At 34.8% G+C, this 27,738-nt stretch overlaps 2 protein-coding genes across 3 annotated transcripts; one reads left to right on the forward strand and one right to left on the reverse strand.

Moving 5' to 3' along the window:
- Positions 1 to 944: 944 nt before the first annotated feature.
- crp (transcription factor cropped) lies at positions 945 to 4,544 on the reverse strand. The gene is made up of 3 exons (XM_073082441.1): positions 4,147 to 4,544; positions 2,994 to 3,156; positions 945 to 2,738 (listed from the first exon to the last, which is right to left on the reverse strand). The coding sequence occupies exons 1-3, from the start codon at positions 4,233 to 4,235 to the stop codon at positions 2,004 to 2,006; spliced, it is 987 nt and encodes a 328-aa protein (XP_072938542.1). The 5' UTR covers positions 4,236 to 4,544; the 3' UTR covers positions 945 to 2,003.
- A 1,055-nt stretch (positions 4,545 to 5,599) lies between these two features.
- On the forward strand, positions 5,600 to 27,291 carry Akap200 (A kinase anchor protein 200). Of its 2 annotated transcripts, none has more exons than XM_073082884.1 (8): positions 5,600 to 5,757; positions 11,653 to 11,836; positions 12,989 to 13,186; positions 13,687 to 13,809; positions 22,372 to 22,749; positions 22,978 to 24,108; positions 24,714 to 24,788; positions 25,124 to 27,291. In XM_073082884.1, the coding sequence occupies exons 2-8, from the start codon at positions 11,666 to 11,668 to the stop codon at positions 25,154 to 25,156; spliced, it is 2,109 nt and encodes a 702-aa protein (XP_072938985.1). In that variant the 5' UTR covers positions 5,600 to 5,757; positions 11,653 to 11,665; the 3' UTR covers positions 25,157 to 27,291. The 2 variants fall into 2 exon arrangements, with proteins under 2 accessions (XP_072938985.1, XP_072938986.1); XM_073082885.1 differs by having other exon boundaries at positions 5,607 to 5,757; positions 11,658 to 11,836.
- The last annotated feature ends 447 nt before the right edge of the window (positions 27,292 to 27,738 follow it).

The following is a 27,738-nucleotide window of genomic DNA, read 5'->3' on the forward strand; positions in this document are numbered from 1 at the left end:
TAGGAATCTCTGTAAAACTACCGGTTTATAATCTATTTTGATTATGTATATTCATATTATACACATAAACAGCTACATAATCAAGACACACATATACACTCACACATTACTCTAACAATATGGTGGCTCGAACTAGCGTAACTTAATAATGAATTAATGATCAGTCTTAATAAATTCATATGACCCCACATGGGGCCACAGCACTATTTTTACACATATTGTACATCACTCTGTTGCTGAGTCTAACTTAAACAAAATACATTCAAAACTTACTACAGACACTATTAACAAAAAAGCACTGCTGGTTAAAATTTTAACAAAAAGTGTCAGCACAATAGAAGCGACAATTAAATCACGTTAAGACTGTATTACCTAAACTGTGGATCATTAAATCCACGTACTCTAGGACTACCAAAGTTGTGAAGCATTTTCACCAACTTTTCGAATTTCGAGGCTTGATGATTACATCATCGCTCTAATTTAACTGGAGATTTGCCTATAGACAATAATTTCAATACTAGACAATTTATTTAGACACGAGTATGACAACTTTCTCACCATGCCGTTAAGAAATCACCCCTACTTTGCTAAGTGCTGGCCACAAGGTTAAAGAACAACCCATGTTGTTGCCCGAGTGTGACAAGTCATTGTGACCAAAGATGATTTTGAACATACTGCCCATTATGGCCAGTAAGTGCCCATTATGGCCAATGTATGATAGATATTTATAACCAAAATCTAAATGATTAAAAAGGCTTATATATTAAGCACTACATAATTAATTGGATAAGATATTATAAATTATCTTTTAATTAAACTACATTTCAAAAGCAAACTCATGTTCAGGGAGAACAACATGGAATGCTGTAAAATTTCTGACATTATCACTGAGGGATTACATCATTTTAGTCAGCCACTAACAATATTCACTAATATCAAGTACAAAATAAGCACTGGGAGTGAGCAAGTTACATCCCTTGCTGGCTAAGCGTTCACAAATAAAAGAATTGCTTTCAACTTGCATTTCAAGTAAATGTTATGGTCACAGAATAATATTTAATATTACATAGTTTATGTGCATGTTTATTTCTAGAACAAATACAAAGTAGCTTCATATTTATGTTTGAGTATAGGTATAATAAATCATAATTATTTCAAAAGAAATATAGGGAGCCCGCATGCCTAGAAATTACTATCTACAATGTCAACATTAACCATCTCTCGAAATTCCTATACCTTACATGCTTATTATATTGCTGGAACAATTTAAAAAACAATTTATCTATCTCAATTAGCATTATTGCTTTTTATAACCATAAACCCTTATCGATCTCTTATGCATTGCTAATCTTAGGCTCCCGGGCGCTCCAGGCGAATCATTCATAAGCGACATTTATTAATATTACATTTCATATATTGTTGGGTTATAACTTATAAGTCAATTAAAAGTGATGGTCCAGCCACAGCGCGGCGCCATCTAGACCGCCCAGATCGCCCAACCTCTCAAGCCAGTACTGTCTTTATGCCTCAAATGGGCATGAAAGGCATAATATTACATACACACCGACATTTCACACCAACATGAGTTTTACCTAATTTCTATAGATTCTCAATAAACATCATAAAAAGAAAATTGGCACGCGGCACACTGCTTCACTACACTCCATCGCCAACATATTCTTATTTAAATCAGTCAACCCCCAATTCATCATCACTCCTGCAGTAAGCCTGAGTAAACACAATATTTTAATGTTATAGTATTTGAGACTAAACTAAGCACAGCGCCGATCGACATATGTCACAATGCATCCATCTACCAATTCACTCTATCAATCACCTCGACTTTAACGTGTAAAAAAATAAACAAAACGCAGACTTATCGATTCGTCACTTTGGAAAAGAACTAAACAACTAAAATTTATAAACTATATTCGAGGGGGATCAGGACTGCTTTCAACCGGAAGCGAATTATCGAGCTGAAAGTTCGAGAGGATCGGACGCGATCACGAATGCTTTACTACAATCACGCCCGGTCGCTGCGGCGGCGCTCGGTCCACTTTCTTCGTGAGAGCGAGCGGCGCGTCGCCCGTCTCCTCGCGGAATAAGTGGTCGCCTTCCAGGTGACGAATGGCCTCTACGATAGTTTCTAAGTTTTGGCGGCTCGTGCTAGCCAAGTAGAGCCGCGACGGGGCGTCGTGCGCCGCGTCGGGCAGCACCTCCACCTCCACGCGCGGCTCCGCTTTGATCGCGGCCTCGAGAAGGGGCGCCGCGGGCGTTTCCGTCGCGGTTATCTCCACTTCGTCGCTTTCAACTTTACAATTCGCGATATCAGTCTGTTCATAGTGAACTACGGGATGCGGCGGCTCGCAGCCGCTCTCGGGGTAAACTTGTGTTTCCAGAGAATGTACACGCTCTTCAAGCAATCGCCGCAGCCTTCTTTCGCGTTCTAATTGTACCCGGAGTTCTCCACTTTCAGTATCCTTCTTCTGTGGCAAGTTAGGTACAGTTATAACAGCAACAGATTCTGCTGTTATAGAGTTAGTAATTGTGTCGTCAGTTGAATCGGGGATGATGGCAGGGACATGAGAAATGACCTCACTTTTTCTTTTCTTTAAAGGTATTTCTCCACCCTCGTGTTGATTAAGCAATCTCTTTAACTGACAATTTTGAGAGAGAAGTCGAGTCTTTTCCTGTTCCAGGGAGTAGATGTATTCAGCTGTTTGTTGTAAAATGGCAGCCTGTAAATAAAAATAATAATTGTGAAACAATTCATGTAAGTGACTGTTAGTCATTCAACACAGTATACAAAACAAATCCAGTAGCAATCTTTGTGCCTGGATTTATAATAAATATATGTAGTACATGTAATGTAAATATATTCAATTGTGTAATGTGTACAATATTTTTTATATAATTCATTTTTACTTTCTTTTTATTTGCATTATTTGGTCATTATTTGAATTCATAAAGCAACAAATGTATTTGAAACATACCTTGCTTAGTTTTTCTCCTTCATGACGTGGTAGCAGAGTCCGCAGGGCCTGGAAGCCTGCATTGATACTTTGCATACGCCGACGTTCATTGCTGTTGGCTATCTCTCGTCGAATCCTTCGTTCTGCTTCCATAGTTTTGTTCCCAGATGAGTGTTTGTCACCTCTGAAATTAAAAAATAAAACCAAATGTACTTAACAAATATAAAACAATAGAAAGGCCCTAATTTAAGAAATAAAATTCTTACCTATTTTATAATAAATGCCAGACATTATAGAATTTCTTATTTACATATCAGTTTTATATAAAATAATAATTAATTTTATGATTTTATAACAAACATCACCCTATCAATAGGTCTTATTTTTAAATAAAAAAACTTTCAAATTTAGAGATTTTCACAATTCTATGCATTTGATTTTTTAATGATAGCAAAATAGTGTATTATATTTATTCAGAAATATAATGTACAATTTGTTGTATTAATATAGGTAATAGTTAAATTATCATTAACAATTTACCACATTATAAGCATAACCATTGTATATGATTGTGAATTACAAGGCATATTATTTAAAAAGTGATAAAACTATAGCTCAGGTCAACATTCAACATTATATTAATTTTATAAACTAGTCATTGTTTATTTACAAACAATATCAGCAATAGCAAATTATGTTGTAGGTATCATACAGCATTGCAATACACCTGTGATTGACATATCATACATTCTATACATATCTGTGCATTGTCATGTGTGAACTATAGTTATAACGAAAAATGTGCTCGTATAGTTGCGATCCTAGAAGTACTGATAAGTTGATCTATTTTCAACATATGAATCATTTTTATTAATGAAAAGTTAAATCACATGGTAATTCACAGCATGGATGCATCAATGTAGTGCTACATACGAGCAATGCGTATAGTAGCGCCTACTACGCCTATTTGATTTGTCCAAACATGGCGGCCCAACAGCTGACTATGGACCGGCACGGAGCGGGCGCGACCGAGTAAGGTTCGCAAATTCATTTCAACTTAATCAAAACAATGACTTACGCGCTAAAATGAATGAAAGCAACGTCTGTGGTGCATTATAGACCATTTTCGCTTCGAATTTAACGTAACGTCGGCAACCACGCCGGTCCTCCTTACCTAGTAAAAGCGTGATCAGATGCTTCCTCTTCGTACAAGTTGTAATCTTCTACTTCTAGCAAACAGACGTCATTACCGTGCAATGACATTACTTAGGCACAATCACAACACTATTTAATGAAACTTCATCGAAATGATTCAATAATATTAAGAAAACTATATTAGTTTTATCGAGACCCACAATGGCGGGAAATGACAATGAGTTCAGTCAGGTGACGCTACACAAATTTTACACAACACCAGAAATCCTATTCTCAAAACCACTATTTTAAACACTTATCACACACAAATAAACACAATGAAATAGTTCTTTTTAAAATTTATATACTAAACTTTTTAAAAACTCTATTTTCTTCAAGAAGTCAAGGGCAACACGAGCAACGCGAGCGACATATCGATGTATCCATAGAGTTCTTTACTTCTATGTATTGTCGTTACATGACGCAAACATAACGATATTATTCAGCCAAGAAAATCATATGTGGAAAATTTTATTAACATTATTTTTATTCTTAATATTAATTTATAGTTTCCCTCGCGATATTGAAAATGTTTAAAGTATAAATATAATTGTAAAAATTTATTTGGTATAATTACATGATTTTATTATAATCATTGATAAAAGCAGTGAAGATAAAAATATAAACAAAAAACAATTTAGTAGTAAATATACTTATCAGGATACGTATTATAACAGTCGGAGGCCGTTATAAGCTAAACACAATTTAATATATTGTCTAATCGCCACACGATGAGACATACTAGATATTGAATATATCTCTATATAAAAAACACACCCCATACTAGAATAAAAACACTAACTAATTTTCGTTATAAAAAAGTTTAACTCCATCTTTGTTGCATTTTTCATTACAAGTTAGCGAAGAAGACATAAAAAAATATTGGCACGGTATTTAATGACTTCTCAACAATACTCAACATACGAAGTTATTATGGTTTTCTATAACAGTAAATTTTGTTTTTTATGAATGATGATTTATGAATGTTGATACAATCACAAATATTGGGTAAATGGCATTTTTTTCCAAATAAAACTGCGTTACAGTGGATAATCACCTCATAGATAGCTGGCATATTCGATTGTAAAATAGCGTTAAATTATAAAATCAAACAAAACAACAGTAGATGTACATAATATATTTATAAACCGAAAGTATACCACGCATAATTTTGTAATGTAACATTAATTTTAAACTAATTTTATTTTCGTTGCAGACAGTAACAATATTCGAGATTACCAGATTACTTAAATATGTTAAGATGTCGCAGCTCATATCAGTATTATTTTATATTAATCACGTTTTCTTGTATCGTATAATGTTATTTTATTTTAGTATAATGATGAAGCTTCAACTTGAACGTATCTTTTGTAGCGCTGTAATGTTGCTAGTTTTGTAAGATTATGTTGGCAGCATTGAAGCGTCTCTAGACCAACCAATCACGAAAAGTTTCAATTTTGAATTTGTTCTCGGTGGGTGGAGATTTTGCCCTGCCGCCATATTGTGTTCGGCTGTGAGTGCTGGAAGTGAATTAAATTATTATTGCGGTGTAAATTCTTTGTCCTTATTGTTCGGATTGAAAATTCTTAAGGTAAGTTACAAATTAATCGATGTTTTTGTCATAACTTTCATTTCTAATATTATTATCGAATTTTAATATGGGTGTTCACCGGCTTCCCGAAACAATTCGTTAAAATTATGTTCAAATGTGTAATGTTTCAATATTATTTATTCTTTTGCAATTATGTAGCCACCCCTTAATTTTTTCTTCCGGATGTAATGTTTAAATGTATTTTAGGATTGAAAATAAATAAGATTTCATCTTTTACTAACTGTCGGTAGAACGTGTTTCAACTCTGTTGTAATTGAAATTATATTGTAAATTGGTTTGAATTCGTGATTTACAAATTGGTGAATTCAATTTGCAACTTTTACTTTTATTCATGCATAATTCCTATTCCGGGAAATCAGTCCCGACGTACTCCGAGTATCGAGCGATGAATCATCGCTGCAAGTCGACCGGTGAGAGCTGTGTAAGTGCAACAAAGGTTTACGTACTACGCTCCTTGTGATCAGTTTATATGGAAATGTATGCATTTTAGGACTTCAGTTCACTTCACATTTTTTCTTCGAAGCTCTTATCGATTTTCGAGCAGTGCACATGTCCGAATTTGTCTCTGTTAGTCGCGTGAAAGTAATTCGTGGGGGTGCAACGATAGGACCGGAATCGTGACATAAAACAACGCCCTTACATCGTTTGATTACTTGAATAGCTATTTTAGCTACATAATTGTCGTGAAAACTATATTCCGTCAGTACTTACTTTATTTTTGTCTTTGTATGTGTTAACGTAAATGCTACACTTTGAGAAGTTCTTAAAACATAAAAAAAATACTGAAAAATATTTCTTTAATATATTATTATCATCTTACACAGTTATGTATCATGTCAATTACAAATATTAATAAAACCTTCAGTAGTATCACCAGGGCGCATCTTGTCTCCATCTGCCTTTTGGCATCTATACTAATTCTGTTATGGTCTGCTTTGAAGGGTGTGGTAAGGTTGATTTATTTAAGAGAGGTTTACTTGTTCTCAGTTACTCATCATACAGTTATTAACTTCAGGAGGGGCTTCTGCTTATTTGAAGTTGACTCACAAATTAAAATATACATAATTTACGTCATATAAAGTATGCTTAATAAATTGATTCATACAAATAGTAAGGAAAAGTAACAAATACATTTGTTGCTACATTATTGTCAATTTTAAAATTATATATATTTGGTTTTGAAATTTGATTTTAATAACTTGTAATTTTAATCTGTTACTATTGAACTACAGGAAAGTTATTTTTTGCTTTATACACCAATATGTTTGGTAATAAAACATATATTTTGGCACCCAGATCATTTATGACCTGGATTAACACAGGATACTGTGGGAAAAGCTACTTGTTTATATAATACAATGGTTTATTTACTTTCTTAGCACAAATATACTTGTACTGAATTTTGGCAGTGGGATGTGGCAATGTTTATTAAAATGTTTGTCATTACTCGAGTACATGTTATATGTTGTGCAATTTCCCTTATTTATGTCACGCTAACCTCCTCAAACTCTACCAGATTATGAAGCTGAAAGCCTCTAGGACCAATAATTTCATTAATTTTTAATAAATGATCCATTGAAAATTTGTTAGTGCATCTTAATTTTGGTAATATTAAAAGGGTGGAGTCAGACTGAAATACATGAAAAGTTCCACTTTGGTTCTCAATAGTAGCAACAATATCTGAATTTAGTTACTTATTGTGGTCTGGTTTGATATCCATGAACAACTACATGCCTCTTTCATCTAACAGGTTTATTTATACACATCATTCACTAAAAAGAAGATGATTTCATCTTTTCACCAGAAAATAATATTGTGCATTTATATCTATCCTTATCTATGCAAAATGCAGTTTGACCTCTCACTTCCATGTACAGGATATACAATTCAAAATATTTTTATGTGTTTAATGAGTGAAATGTATATGAATAATCTTTATGAATGACCAATAGAGTGGAGACAATTATTCTAAGCTTGATAACACTATTAACAATTAACAATGAAACACTTGTTTTTCTCTGTGTTTGTTCACTACATTTGTTCAGCAAATCCCCTATTTTATGATCAGAAAGAAATAAGATGTGAGCCTAATAATAATAATAATAATGTAAATATGTATTATAAAGAGCGTCTGATATTTGAAAAAAAATGCGCTTGCATGTATCTTTCTAAACATTTTCATATAGGGTCCTATTAAACGTCACTATACAATATTTTAATATGGCTCCTATTTATAAAGTCACGTATCGTATTTGTGTAAGGGAAATCTTAATCTTACGTGAGTGTCCAGTGTATCGTCGTTAACAATGGAGTGGTTCCGTAACTAATTTCGACAAATTGCCACGGAAACGCGTTCATTGATTATTTTTATTTTTAGACTAGGTACGTTTTTACTGTTACAGTTCTTTAAATCTTGTCCACTGATACTATTGTTACTAGTACTATGGCCACAACAATGCCGCGAGCGTATTTATTATTTACTCAAATCGGCGGCGATGATAAATAATGAAAATGAAGTCACTGTTTTCATATAAACATTTAAGTCGTACTTTCTATTTTAAAATAGATTTCCTTAAATACTTCGTTCAATTTATGCATTTTAATTGCAAACTTAACAATTGTTATAAGAGCGTCTACTTAATGTGCCCTCTTAGGCAAGCAAACGCCCGGGAAAAACCACCACGCTGTCGCTTTGCAAATCGATAGTAATTCGTCGATGTCGCAGAGCTATGCGTTCTTTCATGCAAGTAGGTACATCGTTTTAGGTTAAAATGAATCATAGATCTTCATGTTGACTAATACAAGACCTTTATTGAATTTTCTGTTCTTGTTCGTATGTAAAGTCCGCGTTTCCCATCCACGTGTTCATTGTTTCATCCACCCAGACATCGCCGCGATCATCTATTTTTGTATTTGTTGTAGTGTCTTCAATTTGCAATACTTTAAATTATTATACTATCATAATAATGTTGAATTGATTTAATTATACATCAATTTCAGTTTAAACATATTTGTAAAATGTTTAAGGCGAAAAGTATTTCTAATCATGAAAACAGTTATCCTTATCACTTTTTAATTTTTACACTGATTATAACAAATTTTAGGCTTCGATTTTAAAAGTCACTCATTATAATTAGTTTCCATTGTTTAACGTAATATATAACAATAACAAGGTTGAAATGGTATGAATTGTAGGGTTGTTATATTTTTCCGATTGGTGTTTGAAGGCTCGTATGTCTGGTGCTGCATTACTTGCGGTTTGAATCCGCAACTGTGTGATATCGATTTTCTACGTACCGCATAGGTATCTTGTGTACTTGGGTGTAATAGCTATGTCTTGTTTTCGAATACGTAAGTACGGGTGAACTGAATATACGCTTAACGTTTACAACTAAAAGATGTTTTGCATTAATTTGCATGTGTTATCTACTTAGTTAAAAAGACGTTTAAAGTTAGGTTTAATTCAAGTCCTTGTAAACTCAACTGTAACGATTTTTTCCGAACTCCGATTAAAAATTGTTTGACTATTATTTTGTAAACGAACTAATTTAGTGTTAGATGTGCATATGTCGAAGGCATGTGCTTAATAGGTACATACAAAGAGCAATGATCTTCTAGGTTCCTTTATTATTTGTTCCGGACACGACATGACTGTCACGACATTAAGTTCATGATATTATTTATAGAGAATGGTGATAGAAGACATGAATCTTAAGCACATGCTTATCTATCTAATGCCTGCTGAAAACCTACACAGAGATATAGCAGTAGAAGTTACGTTCTAAAAACTGGGGTACATGTAAATACGCGATGTTTAATGTAGTTCCATTTCATTCAAATCCAGTCTTGTTGTTTATTACTTTTTAATTACGCATTTTTAAAATTCTGCTGCCAGCACTTTTGCACCATTCATAGTATATATTTCATAGAGTATTTTTGAAACATTCCATTAATTCTACTCGAAATGGAGCCCCATTTAATTTAAAGGGCTCACTCAATCAAGAGATAGATATGCGGGTTCAACTTCAAATGCGGGCGTAATTGGCGGAAAGCTACTCGTAGTTGCGAATAACTAACCTATTTGTTGCTATCGTGGAAGGAAAAGTAAATTAATACTTTAATTTACGTTTCTACGTGTTGTTGTCTACCGAACCGTATCGTAATAACAGTAAGATGAGTTAGCGTACGCATAGAAATTGTAGACAACACAAACGCGACCTTGAGGAATGTCTCGCTAAGAACGTAAATATTCTACGTTTTACTCACCCATGTTATTTTTACGTTTTATCAACCTTGAACACAGTCAAGGTCACTGATACTGTGCTCGAGAGATAAAACCAGCTCCGCTTCAAGTGCCTCCTATTGTAGCATGGGCGGCGATAAACTCGGGTTGATTGCTAGTGCCTAAAATGTTAGTGGGGGAACGGTAGAGGCCGTTCACCCCACGCATGAATCAATTCGAAATAACCCTGCATGATGGATGACGAACGCCGAGCTGGAAACGCTTATTACGATCAGATGAAACACATTGTACCATCGCATAACTTAGTTTTGTTTAATGTATGTACAACGGTACGTTAACATTGATTTCAGACAAAGGATGCGATGTATTATCTTTATTACCGTTTACGTAAGTCATATGTACGCACATGAATTATATTTAGAATTGTGGGAAACCTTTGTAGGCTTTGTTTCTGTTTACTTACACTGACCTGATGTTTTCGCTCAGTTATATTTATCTGCACTAAATGTTGTATGTACAGTGTACGTAGATAACGCCGGTGGAACTAATGTGACTACCATTTATGTTTGTTTATTATAATTAGTTCATTATGAACGGTATGCGGGAAGTATAACTATTCATTTGATAATTACCACAATAAGCATTTTAATGTACGCTCCAATGCTATGAACCGTGACCGTTCAGTGTAAGCTCTTCCTAACGTTTAAGATATCAATATCAAATACCATAGGTATATAGTCTGTAAGTTAGTGTCTGCGCACGAATAAACGAGTTTTGTTGCTAGAATCATTTGACTTGCATGAAACCAGTCTTATCTCTGCTATAAGACTAGCGAAAGTTTTATGCAGAAATACGCCTATTGCTTTGTCTGTTACACATCGTTTGTTTACGAATTGCACGTTAGTAAACACTTTATTTTACAAATCACATATCCACTAACATTGTGAATAATAATGTAATATAACAATTATCTATAATGCGCTCTACATTCTATAAATTTGTCTTTATCGCTATAGTTGCTCATTGCTGAGTAATTCAGACTTATCATTCGTTACGGAAATATGTTTAGTAGGAAGCGTGGGCATGTCTGGCGTATGTGAAACTATGACCCGAATACAAACATGCAATACACTGCAACGTGAATGCGATGCATGTGTTGCTACTATTTCGGTCGTTAACATTATTTCGGGCCCATTCCCAGCGCCGTGACCCACTGACGCATATTATATTTAGTCGCTGCTTGCCCTTTTTTATTACCTGCTTGGTCTATTTTCATCACACAATGAATGCTGATGATTAGCTTAACTTAACAATATATTGTAGAGGTGGCCGTGATAAACACTTTATTTACTTAAAACTTATTATTTACAAGATGACTCATGGCAATAATTTAATTAATGGGGATGGGGATGTTGTTGTCTAATTTGATTTAAAACTTTAATGCGCACTACCAGTATATCACATAACCATTTGCGACAGCAACGAAGACGCACTTCCTTGACTTTCCGATTTATTTTTATATAAATCGTGCAAAATCTGTCGTCTCCAATTTATTCATTGTAAAGTGCTTGATAGGAAAGCGCGGTGTAAAAAGTGCAATAATATAATTGTTTGTGTCGTCGGTGCGGCAGGGCAGCAGCGAGCATGGGTGCTAAGCAGAGCAAGCGCTCGGTGGACATCAGCGGCAAGGAGGCGGAGGGCGCGGGCGAGGTGGCGGCGGCGGGCGCCGGCGGCGAGGGCCGCGTGGAGCCGCTCGCGGACGCGGACGCGCTCAAGCCGCAGCTCAACGGCGACGCACACATCCACGAACCAACGGTAAACAAACACCACCACACGCTCCCATTTCGGGCTTCGGGCGCTACTCGCTCGCTACTAGGGATGCAAGTTGCTGAAATTATCGATATTAATATCGATATTCATATTGAAGCCCTAAAATATCGATAATACTGACAGGTTTAACCCGATTTTATCGATATGTCGATAATTTAAAGCTTTCAAATATGATGTTAGTATGTATTCTAAGATATAGGTATGGATGGATCGATAAAATTTACAAATTACCAACGCGCAAGCAAATAATTATTTCATTATCGTGATATTATCGATTTATTGATTTTGTTATGGCAATATATTGGCAGTATATTATTCAATATCGATATTATAGGGTCGATATTAAAAAATCGATATATCGTTTCCTCTCTACTCACAACCTTCACTCGCCGCCCGTCGGCCCTCCACAATGCGATACGTTATTCCATTGTTCCGGAGTTGACTTCGCTTCGACGAATGCTTTTGTGCTGCCCGGATGTTATACATAAATTATAATCGACTCGTGATTGTAGTCTAGTCTCTGGGGGTACGGGACCCGTATGATGATCCGTAACGTTGTTCTATTAATCCAAAATCTAGGTGAATGCTGTTTGATATGATGACTGACAAACTAGTCAATAGAATGAGACTGATTGTATAGATTCATTTAATAAGCCGCATTGCAGGTCAATTCGGTTATGATTGATTTGATGTTCACAGTATCTCATGGTTCGACAGCGGCGGCTTTCATCCGTCATTATTATAATTAATCTGTCCAATAATTTTCCTACCAAAGACCGTAATTTGACAATTGTAGTAATTAGAAATTATCCAAGTTCGATCTTTGGTAAGCAGTCATTTTATAGATTGGTAATTGATAATTAGCAGAGGCAAATCGCCACGTCTATTTCGTCCTTATACGTCTTATTAAATTGGTATAAATGGTTGAAATCTGGTTTGAAGAGATGATATTATTGTACCATTTTGAGGCTTGCTTGAATTCCTGATAAATTTTCACGTTATAGATGTCCATGGACGGCGATTTGCTGCTTCCGTTGAAAAAAATGTTATAAAATAAATTCACTTAATCTATGTTGCTTCAATGTGTTTGTTTGTCATCACTCATCAGTCACTAATATCAATTATATGAATTTGTAGGAAACAGAGAAACAACCCGACAGCGGAACCCCAGAAAACGAGAAAGACGCCACGACGGAGAAGGATGTGAAGGAACAGGACGAAAGCGAGAAACAGAAAGAAGATGCGCCTGTGACCAATGGTGACAGTGAACAGAAGGGGGAGAACGGCGATACCTCCCCCACATCGGAGGACAACAAGAAACCCAAAAAGGAAAAGGTAGTTATTAGTACATGTTGCACACACTCCTGATTGTAATAATTTTTGTAACATGGACCACTAAATAGGTTCTTGAGTACTGTACTTAATACGCATTCATTATAATTCAGTGTTTAGATAGGTACAAAATTGTACATTTCATCTTCTAAATTAAGTATTAAGTTAAAATAACGATAGTATTAACTCGAAATAATTTAACACATTTAGTTGTGTAACGTTAAGTGTGATTTAGAAGCATAATATATGATTGGAGAACCTAATATTATTAGTTCATTTAATTTTTCGTTGTATTTTAGGCTAATATTTGCATTTTAGTCAACATTACCATGACTTAACTTACGTATTTTACATCATGTGCGGTGTTTAAACGTGTTAATAAGAATTTTACTTCAAAGATCTTATTTAATAATCCACTGTCCCCTTAGACTTAACGTCACTAACTTAACGTGGCATTATTTGCATGTTTTGATGTATTTTAACCCTGAGCATGTCACGGACAGGTCAAGAAGAAATGGTCGCTCCGGTCGATCAGTTTCAGTAGAAAGGATAAGCCCAAACAGGAGAAGAAACAGAAAGACGAGGAACCCAAAACGAACGGGGAGCCCGAGAAAGTGCCAGAGGAGGTAAGTTTAATGGTAATAACTTTTTACTGAGCGGAATTTTACGGAGTCGAAAGAAATCCACAAATAAAAAGTTAACACCTCGTTTTTTGCTTTAATCGACTGCATCAATACAGCTAGTACATTTTTCGGTTTTATTGTATTGGAATGAATAAGCAAATCTTGAAAATCACCGTAAGAGGAATAACTTTCTAGTTTTCTCCCCACTAAACTTATTCGTATTCGTCGGACGCTGTTAGAGTGCACGATGTGGCAGACAGTCGCGCAGATCCTCGCAACACGTACTCGCTCAAGACATCCATTATTAAAGTGGCGTTGACCCACTTTCGTTTCGTTCAGCGTGCCTTATACACGACAATATCTAAAAACATGCCTGTTTATTAATTGAAATATGTTTTTCGTTAACTTTATCGACGGCCTTGTCACGTTAATTTCAGGTATAATTTTTTGTGAAATCGTTAATTACCAACTCAAGGTCTTATTGATTGTCAGTAATGTCTCGACCCATTTGACTTGAAAACATTGTAAGGCCTGTTTTATCCACTCGATACGCGGCAATCTACTCTTAGAAGGGCTTCAGTGGCCGATCTCGTATGAATCCTTTGTTCCTTCAAGCCTTTCGCTTCGGTAGCTTCTCGACTATGTTATCGTACTTCCTTGACCTTGTTTAGTTATACGCTAGTCTTAAGACATTTTTATCTCGCGTTAATAACTAATCCTAAGAAAAGTCAATGACTCGCCATGCGACATCTGTTTTTACAACATTCATTTATTGAAATAGCCGGTTTAGTAATAATCTCGATGTCCGAAACAGCCTTGCAGTTCGGGCGGCTAGGAGCCAGCGATTTCTATGACAAGAAACTATTGCGTCGTAGTGCATTGCACCCGAACCGGCGCGAAGAACAATGCGCATTATAATTCAAAGTGGAGCTATATCCGCGCTCACCAAACGTGAGCCGCCATTGTTCACGACGATGCCACGCTATTATTGATACTTGGTTCATTGATGACACAGAGAGACCAACACGTGGCCCCCGCTCCGGCCTCGGTGGACCTCGCCATTCGGCTTTTAGGGTCCCACAGCCCAAACACGGAATGATTACAATATTGTCACATTCGTCTCTCACACCCTCGTATTATTTTGTCCTGCCCGTATGTGTCCATCTGTCACGCCCTCCTAAGCGCTGCTGTTTTAGGTTCAATGTTCATTAATCTTTACATTTCAACTTCAAATGTTCTTAATTTTCGTATATCTAATTTTGCTCTTAATTGCTATTTATTTGCTATTTGCTATTAATTTCAACCCTGTTTCGATCTGTAGAAATTCATATTATAATGACGCATATCCCAATCCAAACATTACTACCTATTGAAGATTTACTTTAAATAATTTCGAGCATATTCCATTTATTGTATTTTATTATTATTAAGTACTGAACCCCTTTATAATACGTATCACTGATTGATACGAGCAACTAAATCTCGTTAGTATTCAGAGCATATAATGTACACGAAACTAAGAAAAACACAATTTGCTAATGACTTACACGTACACGATAATGGTCTGTTATTTCAAGTAATGTAGTGATATACACGAGTAATTAGTAACGAGTCGCGAAGGAATGTAATGTAAACAAATCAAATTATTCGCGTTTTGACATAAATATAATACATAATATATCTCATATAGGATAAGTTTTATTAATTTACAAAGTTCTTTGTCTTTTTTTCTAATATTTTTTGATAATTAAATGAAAACACGTGGAATTCAAATATGCAGTTAAATAAAAATATTTTCCTTTATATAACATTATCCTCATACATTTATTTAATAAAGTAAATCAAGTCAATTAATACTGATATAAAAAAGTAAAATATGTTTTATACATTAATATGTCTACGGATGTACGGATATTGATCCGTACGTGTGCAAAATTAATAATGTAGCTTGTAATTAATTATTAATTAATAATACTTTGAATAGGTTTTATTGGTTTTGCCGAACTACAACCTAGTTTTAACAAGGTAAAAACCAATTTCTAATCTTGTATACCTCTTATATATATCCTCGTATAATCTTGTATATTTAAATTAATAAAATAAAATAAAATTGTTTAAGAAAAGATGCGTTACGTAAAAGAAAATTAATATTAAATCAAAAGACAATCAAACGCATCGTTTTATTACATCCAACTTCTCGCGAAAATGTAGCTTGGCGGAAGTAATATTAACAAGGTATGGTAGCATGTATTAACTAAATAAATTTTTACATACGTGGATCCCTAAATTCCATCCAATCTATTCGTTCGTGATTAAATCCATGTACATAAAATATTTTATTGCTTGATATTGAAGTTGTTCAAGTTTTTAATTATACAATTTTGATCTAGTTGCCGTTTCCACCCTCTTTCAACATTATGCGCGATATAACTAACAGTAACAGTAACACCCAATGAAACCAATGAACTTACACATTTAAACCACAAAATTAAATATCGGGGTCAAAGACTCTTCTATTAGATGTTGAATATGTTGTGGGAGCTGCATCAAAACAGAGTTCCTCAATCAGGGTCGTCAATTACAGTATTTAGACGTTTTGCTTTAGGAAGCTTTTTACCGTCTAAAATTATAATATTGAACCGAAATTTGGTAAGACTTACTGCCCTGTCTGATGTTTACGACCTATGTATGAAATATATTTGTGTTAATAGTGCTGGCATAAAAAGCCGACGACTGTATGAATAAATGTAGTTAACTTAATTCCATTCCAAAAAATTTTATTGTTGTCATATTTAATTCTTGTTTCTTTATATATTTCATGACTATTAAAAATTGACATTTTAATGCAATAATTTAAAGCTTAATAGCATTCCCTACAAGGGATAATTCCCTTAAAACAGGGTAGATAGAGCAATTTCTTAATGCAATAAAACATCGGTGGATGCGTGCGTATTAGTCTAATATTAGAAAAAATATCTGTGTTAACATTATATCAATGGAAAGTTGGAAACTTCTAATCGATATCAATTTATTAATACAGAATGAAAAAACCTCAGAGTGCCTATGTAGTATGTACGCAAGTAAGAAGTTACATTGTTATCAACTCATCATATTATTTTACTTAAATTATTTTGTCGGCCTTTTCTGCCTTTTATTGTATCCAAATTAGATGACGATTTAAAAAAAAACAATTAGTTTTTCCAAACATGCCAAAAGAAGGTATAACTTCAAATATAAAAAAGCAAAGCAGAGGCAGCCCTGGCGAATACTGGCTATAACCGAATATACATGTCCTCGTTTGACTTAAGAAGTAACACGTGTTGAGATATTTCGGTACTTATTATCATTAACGTTTACACCCGCCATGAAGAGCCCTGGCCGTGCCATAAAACAAACGCTTCGCATTGGTATGTCTGCAACTTAACACAAAGACGATTATAATATGCTAAGTCCACGAATGATTGTTATTTGTCTGAATGCTATCGTCGTACATTAAGTTATTCGAAAATAATTCAGTAGTAAGTCGAGTACTTAAAAACTTTGACATGTATGTGTTGAATTGGCTTTGAAATTAAGTTATTTATTTATTTACGCGTCTTAATGGTTGTATAAATACTATTATAAATTATCGTTTCTTCTTCTTACATATTTCTTTTTTATTTACCTTACATCAAGTGATTGGCTGAAAACTACATTTGAAGTAATTCTTATATAAATAACTTACATTTTTTTATCGCTTATGAATCAGCTTATTTATGCAGGCACGCTAAACGTACAATGCAAATATTTATAGGTAGCTCCAAAAATATTCAACCAATACAAAAACTAATCGGCTTACGCTCGAGAACTTGTCGACTGCTTTTATCAAACGTACACCAATTGCAAAACAAGTTTGAGCTGCAAAATAAAATTAGCGCCGCGGGGCTGGTTTTCCGACGGGTGTCGTGGGCGGCGCGGCCGGCGGCAGAGCGAGTTACGAGCTCCTCGCTGAAGGTAACACGCAACTCCTCGGATCCAGTTTATTGAGGATCCCACTGCGATATGCTCGCGGCTTCGCACGCGTGTCAAGTTGGATTTTTATAACTCAAATTCCTATGTCGTTGGACAGTGACATTAACGTTAATTTTAATAAAGTGAATATTTGCGATGCTTTACCATAACCCAAAGCCAATAACTACTAGTGGTTTTATGCTTAAGGCACGCTTTGTGAAAGAGCATGGAAAAACTTTTAATAAGTTTTATCAACGTATTCAAATACTAAGAATATCCAAAATCTATTTTAGAAATTTGACAATAAAACGCATCTAGAAAAAATATAAGTATTTTAATAAATAGTTGTAGTTTACTAGTTATTTATTTTATCCGCATTACGTATTATGGAATGGTATGTGGACGAAGTGACAGCGATGCCGGTTCAATTTCCTCCACACGCCATAGTTCCTACATCATAATAATAACAAACTCATTGAACTTAACTCATACAGAAACTCAATACAAAAATGTGCCCACTCAGATACTATAGGAACCCTTTGATTTGTTTATAGTGTGGTCATCGTTTCTGATCGTGTGAACAATGGTGTTTATAACACTGGCGTGCCGGCTACGGACGGGTCAATACGAGGAGCGTACGGTTCAAATTGCATGTTTACTGAATACCACGGTGTCGGTGTCCGCTCCTCTGCTGTTTTCATAATAAACGTTTCGATACATCTTTGACATAATAAGGAAGGTTTCAATTTCATATTGATGTTATCGACCTTATTAACTTGTTGCAATTTGTTGTCGCATTATTATTGCTTGTTTGTTGGTGTATTATATTGATCTGAAGTTGTTTTGTGTCATGTGAAAATACAATACTTAACATAATAGCAAAGAAATTAAATAATTCGTTATGTTATCTAGCGATTGTAGCACATGGAGGTTTACGAATAAACTTCATATTTAGTGATCATTCACTTGCAACTGCCTCCCTAAAATAAGATCATCCTTACTTTTCATGGGCGCCACAACAGGCAATCATGGACTAAATGCAGGAAATACAGTGTCGGGGAGGCACAACCAAACGCAGTAAATACAGCAACACTCTTATCTACGAGAGACTATTGTTAAATTTGACCCATGTAACGGACCGGTCACCATGCCAGTCTGACACCCAGTGCTTTCCGGATTCAATCCCCAGCCACACAGATATTTAAATAATGAACTTTAATATATGTTCGAGGTTTGAATATCTGTGTATGAGAGTGTTCGTGACACCAGAAAAGCACCATAACCCTATGAGTGTAGAAATATATTCTAATGCAAGGTACCACCCACACTATCTAAATGCAGTAAATATCCTTTTGAATTAGAATTTCTACTAGGTTGACCTTGCATTTATGTTATTTGTGTAGACTCGTTTTCGAAACCTACTTATATTTACACAGCTTTGGTTATCCTACTTTTTCATTTCGATATCCTTTTTGTATGCTTATTATTTCAATAAATTAAAAGGTACTATAAATAAAATTAATTGGAGGTATGTAAGATTGTAGTAATTGGTGCAAAGACAGGGCGTTCAACTGTTGATAACGACTGGTTATAAGTTATAATAGTGCGTCTGAACCGGGCGCGATTCTACTGCTATCTCTCGTTATTTATTGCTCATGCAAATCATACCCGTCCGCTTGTCACACGATTTGCGAGCGCTCCGACCGCCAAGGTATTTAAATATGTTGAGAAGTTTTGAAATTGACAATTAATAAAAGTAACATCGCGTTTGTTTTTGTGTTAAGCCTGCTTTCCAAAACGATTAATGGGGAAAATGATAATAATTAGTATGTTTAAACCTACGCCACATAAAACCCGTTTTACATAATTAAAATACGTACTAGTACCTACGTACATTCCGGTTCAATTAAAATGAGCTATCATCACAATATACAAGATATGTATGTATGTACATTTAAAAATGTAACGCGAATATTTCCTTTTATTAATTTGTCATTGACATACTCCAGGCTTGACTTCTTTATCCCGAATTATGTTGGTCGTGCATTCTATTGGACGCAATTGTTTTGATCTGGATAGCTTGGCAATGAGTCCATTAAACGCGACCGACATTGCTGTGACAATCATCTTACCTAATTAAAAATGAATGTCCTAAAACAGTTCAACTCCTTACACACTTATATAGCTGAAATATTTGGCGAAATTGGTTGTAACATTACAAATAAGCTTAAGATAATTTGAAACATTGAGATGTCGGAAACTGATAAATCTACAATTAAGTGAAATTTAAATTCGTAGCATAATACGCTGGAAATTAGTAATTTCGCAACCGAACAGAAAACATATATTACCAAGGGTCCATAATTTTATATTATGTGCATTCGTTGCGTGCGATGTACTAACAATAGGTAGTGGAGCAATTATTTCGACTTCCACATACATAGCCCGCACAGGAAACTACCTGCATATTGTTCGAAACCGGCAAATGATTAATGGTTGATGCTCTTTGTCGCTATTTTAATTTTACGCTCAAGTTAACCGACATTTATCTCCCCCTGGTTGTATAGGACTTTACGCCGAAAAGTTTTTTTTTAATTTCCAAACCATATCGTTTGCCGTATTGTTAAAAATCATTGTCAAATCATTTTCTGCTTGCGACTTAGTGGATTACGTTCGTGTTCAAAATAATTTTGTTTATTGTTTTGTTTAGTTTATATCTTCCCGCAGTAAATTAGAAACCTGGTCTCCTCTATACCTTATTTTAATCGCATATTCCGTTACAATTTTTATCGCTGCCTTTGTCATTGTGAATTACGATTCACACGCTTCGAATTATGATATCCAGTTACTATTCGCTCTAAGTTTAATATAACATCTAACGTTTCTCAACGAATTGACTTAACAAAAAATAATATATAATAAATAATTAAATTATTAATTAACAGTACAAAGTATTTCTCTTTATCCCCATGATAACGGTAATTACGGTAAATCAGATGTAATACCAGTGAGTCACCAAACACCATAATAATACGGGGGAAGTCTATCTATGGACACTGTTTTCCGCTCTACAGTTACTGACCTTTTTAAATTGTTTGTCACTCAACGTGAATAATGTCGGAATTATCGGAGCGTTGTTAGCGAACTAGCTTTAAGCCAGCGGTTCTGTCCACGCATACAGATGTTCTTAATCTTAATGAAAATGTGAACTAAAATTATTTTTAGTTCACATTTTCATTAAGATTTTTGATTATTTACTATTCATATTTTTATCCACAACCCATTTCACGCTTGTGTGAATTTAATTAATATTTATACATTTATACACAACACGCTTGTAATAACAATGTTTTGTTTCAACAATATCAGATAAACTGAATGCTGTATTTTTTATTTTATATAGCTGTATATAATGCCGTTCATGACTAATTGTGATACTATTTTTAAAGTGTATGACACATGCAAGTATATGAATGTAGTACATATGGGGAGTATGTTACAATTAAATTAATTAAATAGTGTTTATTTAACTATTGAAGAGTCATATTTGAACCATTTTTCCTCATTTTAGTCACTCAATTTATTACCATAGAATTACATTACCTAATAATATAATCGCGGGGTTAGCAGGTCACCATGAGAAGCAATTAAAAATTAAAAATCAATTGAAAAGTAGAAGGAAATTTGGACATATTATTTCGTTACTTTTAATCACGGGATTAAGTCCTTCATATAAGTAATGAAAAAAGAACGAAATGTATAGGGTATTTCTGTCTTTGTTTGTTACAAATAGCTAGGTATGTACCGCGAATCGAAATGTTCTGAAGTTATTTATCGAATGTATCGGCAAGGCACTAGAGTTGTGTGTTTCTACTTCAGTAAACAGAGACGGCCTTGTATGCTGGTATCGTTTTATTGTTTGCCACAAACCTGCGGTCGCGTGTCTTAGAAATAAAATCTATTGTTTTTATGGATTATTTCCAATATTCATTTTTTTAAAACTCCTAATATGATTAATTTTTGTACAAAAACCCTGTTAGTACAAATCAGTTATGTAGGTGTTAATGTATCATTTATCTTTATTTTCTAACTCGATATCACATTTAAAACGCTATAAGGCAGTGGTAGAACGTGGTAATCCTATATTTCGTTGATTGAGATTCCACCATATTGAAGATTATCGCACAGAACCTTTGGCAATCATCATATGCGGAATTATGTATAATTTTCATAAGTCACGTACTGCCAGCCCTACGAGACAACTGCAATTTGATATAACATGATCATGAGCATTGAAGGGTAACTACTTATCTAAAAATGAGAGTCAATCTTCCGTTACAAAAATTATACTATAAATTGCAACGTACGAGTCGGTCTCCCTTCAGTCTTTACTCTGAATTCTTATAACGTACACTAGTATTGTATATTTGCCATCATGGCTGATGACAAGGTACCTAACGTGTTTGTGTTCGTTTTGTGATTTATTTGTGATTTGAAAGCTTTATGTTAATAGAAGCTTTGCATACTTTTGTATTATTTTGGGCTAGATTTGTTCAATGTGAATAAATTTTACAGGTTGCTGAAACAACTCCTGAAACTGAAGTGAATGAAGTAGCCGAAGAAGCGAAACCCGAGACAGAAGTTAAAGAGGAAAAGACTCCTGAAACTCCAGTAACTGAACCTATTACAAACGGTAGTAGCACTCCTGACACTCCCAAAGTAGAATCCCCTGCCGCTGAAGAACCTGCTAAGGAAAGTCCAGAAAATGACAGGCCAGATGTTAAAACTGAGACTGAGCCACTGCCAGAACAACTGCCTGTCAATGGACTGTCCTTAGATGAGCCCAAAGTTGAGATACCTGAAGTTGAAACAAATGAACCGAGCAAACGTGAGGAAACCATTGTTGAACCGCCAGAAACCGTCCCTGCAACTGAAATTCCTGTTAAAAAAGAGGTTTGTGTTGAAATGCCTTTGATAGAACCTACGCCTCCACCCCTACCTGCAAATCCCCCTCCCTCATCAGTGGCTTCCTTTGCCGCTACCACTATGGCACCAGAACTGACAGATGCTTCACTTGCTAAAACTGCTGATATCACTACAAACATGGCACCAACAACCACTACTACAGACACAATCACTAAAGCAGACGACACAATTAAAAATAACCTAAATGATATTCAGAATACCCCATCCGATGCCGTATTAGCCCCTCCTGAAATTTCGCCTTCTAACGAAACTGTTGAGGAGCCTTCAAATGTAATTGAAACTGAACCAGAAGAACAAAAAGATACGACATCTTCTGAGATTAAAATGAGTGATGAACCTTGTGAACCAGCAAGCAATGTGGAAATCTCAGAAATCAAAGAAGTGGAACCTGTTACTGAAATCAGAAATGAAACTGTTGATGAAATTCCTAAAGACATACCGGTAGAAGTTCCTAGTGGATCTCCTGTTGAAATTCCTAGTGAACCTGCTGTTGAAATTCCTAGTGAGCCTGTTGTTGAAATTCCTAGTGAGCCTGCTGTTGAAATTCCTAGTGAGCCTGTCGTTGAAATTCCTAGTGAGCCTGCCGTTGAGATTCCTAGTGAGCCTGCTGTTGAAATTCCTAGTCAACCTGCTGTGGAAATTAGTAGTGAATCTTCTGTTGAAATTCCTGAAGTTGACACATCTATTGAACCTAATGTTATTCCTGACCAAGAAGTTGTACAACAAGATTTCAATACAGTGGAGTCTGAGATTACTGTAACCATTACTGAAGATACATCTACGGAGCCTGTGGGTGATAAATCTGAGCAAGAGAGAGAGAATACACCTTCACCAATACCATCTGCAGTCGACGAAGATGTCACTACACAGAATGATGCTGAGGATATAGAAACTGAAGTTCACGATAGTTCAGAAATGATTCTCGAATCGCCTACGATCGTCATCAATTCTGACAATATCGATTCGAACAGTATCAAAAGTAACGATGACACCGAAATGGAAAATATAAAAAACAAAACCAAAAACGCAATGGAATATGTAAAGGAGACCGTAGAATGCAATGGTGACGTCGAAGTGACTCAAGTTATTACTAACGGCGAGAACACTCCGACAGTAGCGTGTCCCACGGAGGAAGGTAATGGCGAGACGGGCAAAATAACGTCGACGTCCGAAGACTCCATGCCGCCGTCGTTGTCGGAAGCGAACGAGGCGCTGGCGCAGGGCGACGGCTCCGAGTCGTTCCCGCTGCCGCCTAGCGAGCTTTGCCGATCCGAATCTGAAGTATCGCCGCCCGCCACCCCCGAGCCGCCTTCAGACATCCCACAGGTGATTACTGCCCGGACAGTCTTGCTCTTGTAGAAGATTAGTATCGTATTTTAAGGAGCGTTTTGACACCCCGTTAACAATTTATCGTAATTAGTTTCATGTGTATTTCTGTACCAGCATGTGTGAACCGTCAATAACTGGAAGACATGGAGCGTTATCTATCCGATACACATCCGACAGTCTTGATATTATTGCGGCCCTCGGCTGCTCTCCTATTCCTTTTCATTTCCTTTTTCCATTGACTCGCTTCAAATGTGTAGATACATCAGCATGAACGTGGAACAAATTGCTTTAGTGCTAACACATCTAGTTTTTAATGTTTTCGAGCATTGTTATTTCCTTACGTTTTATTTTTTCAGGATTATATTTCTGACAGATCAATTTTTTTTAATTGTGCCAAATGTATGGCAATGTTTTTTTTAATCTGTTTCTATCGCTAATATAATAATTTTGTTGGTGCCGTTAACATGTTTTAAAATGGCTAATATCCAAAATCATTAAGTAGTTTTTTGATTGTTGATCATTTGTGTAATTCATTTGTATGTCGTTGTTAATATACGTAAAGAAGATGCCATTTATTCGATCGTGTGTTTGTTAATTTCCAGGAAATGCTTAAGACCGACATTATTGCAGAATTGATTCCCGAAGTCCCGGCTGTACCAGAACTGAATACTGAAATGGTAATAAATTTTCAGTAATAAAAACACAAAGCGTGTGTATAACTTCTTACATGGTACACATGTGTACACATAAAAAGAGTACGTACATGAATTTCATTTCTTGCGCGTGTACGCCCAAGAAATGAAATTATTACAATATAATAAAAAAAATGTTACGCCATTGCCTTTTCCGAAGCTTGTGACATTGACTTGCCAAATTTATGGTTGGACATTAATCGATTTAAGTTGTGTGCGTTAAAATTTGCTCAATTTTCCTGAACGCGCCTGAAAAGAAGTATAACTTGAAAAATGTTCTCATTGATTGTTTGATAACATTGTACTGTGTTACGTTCCAGGAGACCACGAGCGACGTAGCGGTGGCCAACTAAACTACACACGTCAACCGTCACACTACAACATCCACACGACGCGTGTTTAAAAGTGAGCCTTTAATTTATTTCTAATTAGAACTGTGGTGTGATATCGAACTAAGTTCGATCTTAATTTTATATTATCAAAGATGTGGATTTCAGTTTCAAATGTGACCTTTATATAGAATGATTTTATAGTTTAAGTTTAGCGTGCTTTGCTTCTGTAAAATTAAGATTTTATACATTTTAATTCGCTAGGGACGATTTTTTTATAATTTTATATACAATAACAAAGTTATGTAGGCAGTATACGGTGCGATAAGTTGGTGCCATTATTACAGGGGTATTAGTTATTGACTCGCTCCTAAATGAATAGTTTGCGTTACATTAATATAAATATTATATTCGATCCAAAATCACCACAATCTTTATTGTATCGAGATTCAAGAACATGTTTTTTTTTCATTAGCATGAATATGTTTTTTTTATCTATAATTAAAGTGTAACGGTTGATGTTGATAACTTACTCAAATAAGACAAAGCATTTCCAATTCGGTAATAAACGGGAGTTGAGTCTCGGATATGAAATGGATGCGAGGGGCTATGTGTTAAATGATATGTTGTGTAGTACTATACATATGCCAGCCATATGCATTCGGCTCAAGATTTATGTTATGGCTTTTTATAACAAAGCTATCAACACTAAAAGACATATTTCAGTCTTGATAATTTAAAATGTATACCACTCGAAATAAAATATTATAGTTTAAGAAGTTTGTGACACTATTATGTATATATGAATCATAATTTTCATGAAGTTTATTTCATAAATTCAGTTGTGTGTCAAATTGAAGTTTAAAATTACCTTGTATATTGTTACGATGAGGTAAGGCAGAATGAATTTCTTTTATCCTGAGTGTTTTATATTTACGAACTTACGTTATTATTCTGCTCCTAGAATATTATTAATAAGTTGTATAAATTTAGTTTGGTTTTCAGAGTTTTCTGGAGTAATTAAGTGTAATGTCTAAATTCATTTAAAATATAAATATGCTCCTATAACTTAGTGAGATATCTTTCAATAAATTTAGAATACGTCGTCAGGTGTAATTTGGCGATAGCTGCGCCTTAAGGAGGCAAAAGCGGTTGTAATGGAAATTGGACAAGTATTCAGTGGCCAAGTTTTTGATTACACTATACAATTTTATGCATATACAAACATACAATTAATTATATAACGTTTAGTCGTGTAGTGACTTTGTAACAAGTTAGTATTTGCAGTGTGATATTGCTGCTCTTAGTATATTGGATCCACCTCATACATACAATTAGTTGATTGATACCTACAAGCATATATATAAGGTTTGATATTATTATACAATCGTGTCATTTTTCTATGATAATCTCGTCCAATGCTATGATTTTGTAACAATTTTTGTAATTTTATACATTTTTTATGAAATTTGAAGTGACACATCTGCATGATTGGGGATTATTACTCCAGTATATTAGCAGTAAACATTAATGAGACATTCCATATCAAGTAGTAATAAAATGTTTGTCCTGGTGTTTGCCCTTGTATTCCAAGCTTGTAATACTGCTGTTTGAAAATGAATTGACAGAACTGATGATATGTGGCAGCTATGTTACCCCGATCTCCCCACATCAAATTAAATGATGAGGCCTGAGCGTGACCATGTTTGCCTAGATATTACCTACCTAATATATCCCAAGGGTTGATAATAATGTATTCATTATTACAGTTTCTTAGATAATTTGTCAAATTATTTAAAAGTGCTTGCAGAATTCTTTGAAGATTGCTTTCAATAAATGATAGCGAATAGATGATTTGTATTATCAAAACAAAAATATCAATGGAATCTAGGAAAATAAAATCTGTTCTGTCAATTCATTGGTTGATTCGCCAATCCATAGTTGAAAAATAGTGCAGAAGTGCCAATTCGAACGAAAGTGTTTGCTCCAAAGCTCGTTTTTCTAAATTTGTATTGAAATGTAAAAAAAATAAATTTAATTGAATTTCTTACTTATTATTTTCAAAATTCAATGTGGACGTTTATTTCTGTATATTTCCCTTTTGAAATTCGAATGTTGATGTGTGAATGTCTCTAATCAATAAATTTTAAAACTATGAATTGTGTTTTAATTTAACAAAAAATATGTCTTTAATATTTTTACCTATAATATTACTGCTTCAATTCAAAATACCACAAATAAATATCAAAAATGTTTTTATCGCAAAAATGCAATCGTAAGCCTTTATATTTTAAAAATACTCCCATTGATTTTACATTCTGAGATACAACGTTACTTTTGAATTTTCGTTTTCAACGCGCGAAATAAAATCTAAGGCTCAATTTACATTGCCGCGGAATGGAATGGAAGCCAATTTTTGCAAACAAATTCTGCATAGCATAATGAACTTTATGTCAATTGTGGAACGTACAAACTAATTACGTGCCAAAAAAAGGTTGCGCGTCTTCCGGGGAATCCTCGCGCATTCTCGAGAATTCCCTAAACTATTTATCGATTTGAACGCTAAAACAAATCCCCGATGCTAATGTAAATTAGCTAGACTACCA

The sequence above is a fragment of the Epargyreus clarus genome, unplaced genomic scaffold, assembly GCF_041222505.1.
Source record: "Epargyreus clarus isolate Ecla_fem2 unplaced genomic scaffold, WU_Ecla_fem_2.2 ptg000018l, whole genome shotgun sequence".
NCBI classification, from domain to species: domain Eukaryota; kingdom Metazoa; phylum Arthropoda; class Insecta; order Lepidoptera; family Hesperiidae; genus Epargyreus; species Epargyreus clarus.

What these genes read in the sequence shown, in the direction of transcription:
- crp (XM_073082441.1), bottom strand. Translation starts at nt 4,235, where the DNA reads ATGTCATTGCACGGTAATGACGTCTGTTTGCTAGAAGTAGAAGATTAC. An exon ending in TCTGATCACGCTTTTACTAG is followed by an intron (nt 3,157 to 4,146) that starts GTAAGGAGGACC and finishes TTTTAATTTCAG; the next exon opens with AGGTGACAAACACTCATCTG. An exon ending in AAGGAGAAAAACTAAGCAAG is followed by an intron (nt 2,739 to 2,993) that starts GTATGTTTCAAA and finishes TTTTATTTACAG; the next exon opens with GCTGCCATTTTACAACAAAC.
- Akap200 (XM_073082884.1), top strand. Translation starts at nt 11,666, where the DNA reads ATGGGTGCTAAGCAGAGCAAGCGCTCGGTGGACATCAGCGGCAAGGAG. An exon ending in AGAAACCCAAAAAGGAAAAG is followed by an intron (nt 13,187 to 13,686) that starts GTAGTTATTAGT and finishes TGTCACGGACAG; the next exon opens with GTCAAGAAGAAATGGTCGCT. An exon ending in CGCCTTCAGACATCCCACAG is followed by an intron (nt 24,109 to 24,713) that starts GTGATTACTGCC and finishes GTTAATTTCCAG; the next exon opens with GAAATGCTTAAGACCGACAT.